Source organism: Alligator mississippiensis, chromosome 5, assembly GCF_030867095.1.
Source record: "Alligator mississippiensis isolate rAllMis1 chromosome 5, rAllMis1, whole genome shotgun sequence".
Classification (NCBI taxonomy): Eukaryota; Metazoa; Chordata; order Crocodylia; family Alligatoridae; genus Alligator; species Alligator mississippiensis.
The window spans coordinates 52566030-52571934 of record NC_081828.1 but is presented as its reverse complement, the minus strand read 5'-3'; the positions used below and the strand labels follow the sequence as shown (position 1 = coordinate 52571934).

At 51.8% G+C, this 5905-nt stretch overlaps 1 protein-coding gene across 1 annotated transcript; it reads right to left on the bottom strand.

Annotated features, from left to right (window-relative positions):
• Positions 1 to 804: 804 nt before the first annotated feature.
• IER5 (immediate early response 5) lies at positions 805 to 2088 on the bottom strand. Its single transcript, XM_059728376.1, has one exon. It carries the CDS (start codon positions 2035 to 2037, stop codon positions 1414 to 1416), a length of 624 nt encoding a protein of 207 aa, XP_059584359.1. The 5' UTR covers positions 2038 to 2088; the 3' UTR covers positions 805 to 1413.
• Between the last annotated feature and the right edge of the window lie 3817 nt (positions 2089 to 5905).

Sequence of the window (5905 nt, the reverse complement as noted above, 5' to 3'; positions counted from 1 at the left end):
TCTAACGCCTATGTATCATCATTAAACTGACCGTATCTTGTTAACAAGAACAATTAAATCTGTCTATTCCCCACTGTAATTATTACTGTTCTGGTAAGCCAAAGTTAATGGTGAAAAACAAACAAAGTAGTAGTTTCTCAATGGAAAAGACTTCCACAGGTTATAAGTATGGTATAAGAAAAAAGAGAATTCTTTTCCTAGAAGCTTTTAGTTGACCAAGTTATTTATATTACCACCCAATACCTGGGCTGACTGGACAAGATAGGACAACAACCTTGACTGTTAAGAAAACGTTAGTTATTTTGGCAGTGTAGCAGCTCTTGTCATATTGACTTCTCAGTCCAACTAAAGGAGAGGTTGGAAACTGATGATTTACACATTTTTTTTTATTAAAAGTTCAAATGCTACTGCAGCACTATTCTCCCCCCTCCAACTCACTACAGCCTTACAAGCAATCTCTGGATTTTTTTAAACAACAGAGATGGCAAGAGACCTACTGGGCATACCCCAAGTCAAAACCCCCCAAATTCAGCAGGCAGTTTGCCAAGCCACAGAGCTGAATAGGGAACAAGCTACAGCAAGAGGTATTTCAGATGACCTGGAAAAAAAAAAAAAGTCCTGAGAGGGACTCTCATAATCTTGCCCTAACAGAAGCTTCCTTTCTTCACAGCTCCCAGAGCTAGAAACAAAACCACCCAGACCCTCTGGGTGGATCCAGGACACAGCCACCACACCCTCCTCATCTCCCATGCCCAGCTCTCACCCTTCCCACCCACTTGGCGGCTGCATAAACGACTACAGCTGAACAGTTGAAAATATTTAATACGTGTTACACACGTAGCAATACAATTTCTAATACAAAAAGACAAAATACATCACGGAAGGAGAGAACACTGTACTGTACAACCCCCACCCCCCAGAGAGCCCCAAGCCTTTATAGAACAAAGGCCGGGAGTCCTCCCGCCTGCTGGAGAAGGCTCAAGGACTTGCCCCAGTGTCTGTAAACGTGGTTCTGCTGCATTAAACTCTTGGCAAAAAGCACCATGTAAGTCGTCCTGACCTCCAGCTTCTCCAGAGGCAGCTTTGAGAAAACTTGCCAGGAACTTCCAACTTTCCTGGCTCAACTTACTGCACCCCAAGTGTCTTGGGCCCCCAAGGATGGGGCCAGGGAAGGCTGGCTTCGAGCAGCGATCGCAGCAGGCAGGCACGGAGGGGCTGCTCCTGCCCTGCTCCCTCCAGTGCAGTGCGTAGGAGGAGCGAGCGGGGGGCTCCCCGGCGCTGCTCCCCACTTCCTGCCTGTTTGCAGAAGGAAAGCCCCTTCTTCCCCAGCTGGTGCACGGGTGCAGCGCAGCGCTCCGGCCTGGGGGCACCCCGCAGCCCGGGCCTGCGGGGCAGAGTCCTGGGCGCGGGCGGTCAGAAGGCCACGATGGCCGTGCTCCAGGGGTTGAGGTTCCGCAGCACCGGCTCGTCGCAGCAGATCTGGCCGGGTTCGCCCGTCGCCGCCTCCCCGCCCGCTGCCGCTGGTCCGTCGCCGGGCGCCCCTCGCCGCCGGCCCGCGGGCTCCTTGCCGAGCAGTCCCGAGAAGCTGGAACCGAAGATGCTGATGAGGCTGGCCACGTTGCCCGTCTCCATGTCCTCCGCCGGCTCCGGCTCTAGTTCCCCCTCCGCCTCGCGGCGCGGCTTCTTGCGCGGGCTGCCCGTCGGGCCGCGCTCGGCCGCGCCGCGCTTCCGCGGGCAGGGGGGCGGCGCGGCGGGCTCCTCCGCCTCCGCCGGGCAGCAACAGGGGCAGCGGCGCGGGCTTGCGCAGGCCGGCGGCGGCGGGTCCCAGCAGGCGGCCGGGTGCGGATGAGGGGCGGGCCCGCGGGACGCAGCGGGCGGGCAGCCGGGCTCGCTCAGGTAGACCTGGCGGGCGCTGCGCAGCACCAGCGACACCAGCAGGTTCTTGTGCAGCTTGAGGCCGCCGCGCTGGCCGCGCGCGCTGTAGATCTTGCCCAGCGAAATGCTGACGATGCGGTGTGCCTCCAGCTTGAACTCCATGGGGCACTGCGCGCCGCTCCCCTCGCAGCCAACTGAGCCAAGCCCACGCACCAGCCGCCGTATATACCGCCGCCGAGCCGGCCAATCAGGGCGCGGCGCCGGGCGCTCCGGCCAATGAGGAGGGAGGGAGCGGGTTCGAACGCGAGTCCCGCGGAGCGGGCTCTTAAAGGGGCAACGTCCAGCTGCGGCGCCGCACACGTGTGCGGGTAGGGGGCGCGTTGGCCCTGCTGCTCGGGTCTCAGCAGCTGCGGGCTGGGCCGCGTCCTGGGCGCTCCGGGGCGGTGGGGCACTGTGAGGGGCCGAGGCCAGGCTCGCCCCGAGGCCTCTGCCCCGCAGGAGAAAGGCGGGCGAAGCCTCTCTCTTAGCTGTGATCTTGCCTAACGCGTATACCGCGTGCCCAGCCAAGGAACCGGCCCCACTTTCCAGCCCACCATCAGCCTGTCGCTTCCCCCCACCCGGTGATGGGGCCCCAAAGCTTCGCTGTGCCCGGCTGTCTGAACCTGGTGCCACAAGAGCTGTGGACCTCCAGCCTGCTCTCCCTAGACCAAAGCACAGGGAGCAGCTAGAAATGGAGGCTTAGCCAAGGTGGCAGTGGGCCAACAGCAGCCCAACACCAACACCAGGCCAATGCGTCAGTGGAGTGTCTGGCTTTCAGCGAAGCTCCCTTGAAACCCCCAACCAAAATCTGATGCCTTGTCAGTTATCAGCCACAAAACCAGCCCTCTGCATGGTCCGAACACAGCGGTGCCCCTATCCTGCACTCAGGGTTGCTTGCCTAATACTTTCCACTGTTGCCCTCAGTTATTTATAGCTTTACAAACTAACTTTTAGGGCTGTGGTTTTCCACTCCCACTATTGGTCTCTTGGCTGACTGAGTTATTTTGGGGAGGGGGAAACTTTAGCCAAGGAGATTCAGCTATTTCTGCAAACAAGGTCAGGGAATACTTTTTCCCCTTATAAAAAACTCTTAGAGCAGATTCACGAAGAATACCCAGCATCACCATGTTTTGAAAGGAGAAACCTGAGATCTGGGATGAGAGCACCACTGCCTTCTCAGGGATGCGCCTTCTAGTATTTCACCGGACAAACAACCTAAATATAACCGAGTTCTACAACTCTGAAAAAAACTCTGTTTGTATGCGTTTGGGAGAGACTTGTTAGGGGCATTTGGTAATTAAATTCCCATCAGAATCCATCTGCCCAGAACATGCTGCAGCCCCTGGGCACTCATGTGGGTGACATGTCATATCCCCACTGAATCAACAAGTGTGCACCAACCCAGAGCTCCTGGGTGAAGAATAACTCCCTAGAAATTGTGCCTCCCAACTGTTGCTGTGGTGCCAGGCACTGCAAACTATAGCAGAGTCACCATCTATGCTCTTGATGCTGCTCAAGGAACAAGGATAATAAGCTGCTTGACTCCAAAGCAGGGAAGAGCTGGGGCCCATTTAGGGTACAGGCAAGACAGAGCCATCCTCTAGGAGTGGGGAAATACCAGCATAGAGAAAGAAGAGCAGAAGCAGGTTCCAGAGCAGGAACGGGAAAAAGCAAAGGTAGAGGCGCACCTCTAGAAACCCAGGCAAAGAGGGAACTCAAACTTGGGACCTCAACCTTAGCAAGCCAGCTCACCTACCACTGGGCTACAATCTAGTGGCTACCAACATGCCTCCCACTCCACCCCTCAGTGGGCAAGAGGCATTCCAGGGAACTAGGCTGGAACCGAGACCCCTGCAGCACCACTAAGAAAACGTGGCCAGCCCTGGTGGCCATTCCAGGCTGTGGCCCCTGCATTTACTTGGATGCCATCCAAGGCAGCAGCCCCAACTTCAAGCCACCCCTGACCTGAAGCTTCTGTTAGACATGGGAAACTTGCTTCTCTCCAGGCCTCTGCCAAAGGAAGGGGACAAGGCACTATGCTCAAACTGCACTTTGTGCAAGTCCCTGATATGGAGAGGGTTTCTCTAACCTGCTGAGTCTGCACTGGGCTGGGCCAGTCCCAGGGCCACTTCTGGGCTACAGGAGGACAAGCACTGAAGTTAGAAGCCATCAGACAGGTAAAAGGACTTAAATGCAGACCTTCACTTTGGGCCAGCATATAGCCACAGCACGGCTAGGTGTATTCACCTGGAATAGGGAACAGCTGGGTTCTAAAACTCTCCTCTGCAGCTGAGTGAGAGGCAATGCCTACCCCAGGCTGAAGCCCTGCCCTGAGTCACCAGGCTGTGCTGTCGTGCTCTTTTCTTCAGGCAGAAAGGACAATAGAGCTTTTTGGTTCGAAGCATAGTCTTTGCTTCCCATCTCAAGCCTGCTTGTAGGGGGTTGACTCAAGGGACACAAGTCTGTACTGTGTATCTCAACATCACAACTCTGCTGCTGACCCAACTTGGGGAGCAGTTTGGTTCCATGTGACAGAAATTCTGTTGTGTCCAGCTGGCTTTTTTGAAAGCCTAAGAACTTACATTAAAAAATAGAAAATAATATATTACGCCTGCCAAATTAAACATTCAAAAGTCAAGTGATGCAGGAATTAAGGCTGTCTGTGAAAAATGTAATTCAGCTCCTGCTGTGCATAGTCTTTAATTACCTGATCACATTTCATTTTTTCCAGCATACCTCTCTCATTCAGTATGTAGGAAGGATGGTCCTGAGGGGATGTATTCACAACTGCAATTTAGGTCAGTGGGAACTATGCTCTGAACATATAAACTGTCATATAATACTAAGCACTCTAAAAATCAGGCCCTATATAGCTCAACCTGGGCACACAAATACAAAGGCTTTTCTATGTAAAACTACACGTAACTCTCACCTGTCCATTGTTACATATCAGTAGTTAATAATCCACTGTTGATTGCAGGGCATCTTATACATTTCTCTTCTATAGCCTTTTTTTAAGATAACATACAAAGTCTCTTCTCACAAAACCATACTGTCTGTCGATTCTACTTCTCTAGATTGCTGCTTGTTACAAATCACAGTACTACTTGCCACACTTCTGGATTTCAGAAATATCTGTTTTCTAACACTAGTCAGAAAAAGACAGAAAAAGGAACAGCATTTTTTTCTGAAGCACTTCAGACTTCTCCCTGGATTCCTAAGTATTTTTCTCAGCCTCCACTGGCATGCTAACCAACATATGAAGGCTATAAATGGAGTCAACTGGGGGTGGAAATGGGAACATCTGTGAGCTGAAATGCAGCACACAAGGAGAGCTTTTACAAGGAGCAGAGTAGAAAATGAACCATTATTTTGCTAAAAAAGGCAGACTGTCCTTCCTACATAGGCAAATACCCGGATGGAATTTCTCCATAATCCCAACAGAGTCCTATGTGTGTGGATTCCCCAGTAGTTACTGAATGTATTCCTATTCCTTTGGTTGTATTCTTTCTCTCCCACACACAACAATTCACCCTTTATGCACCAATGACTCCAAGTTAGCCTGTCCTGAGGTAGAAGCTCACTAGCCAAAAGTTATGCCAGCCATTTTTCCTTTCAGGAGTACTGTTGAACCAAATGCTGGCTCTCACCCTAAGAAACCCCCCCGCAAATACATTAGACAGTATCTTAGACTGGAAGAGCTTCAAAATGTATGTTTTCCACTAAGTCATCAATTATAGTTTAAATCCAAAATGAGTTCTGAAAACAACAGAACCATCTCCCAAAACATGGTTTGGTATCCCCTAGCCTCCCCACAAACCCAGCATAATACAATTCTCATTACTGTAATTGGGAAACCTTAAAACATGCCAAACTGTGAAAGCTACAGTGGTACAAAATCTCTTTTTATGACTTGGAAATTCTTTCACTTTCTTCAACAACAACAGTCTTTCTCAAGTTATGGAGAACACCGCAGTCATGTACATGCCTC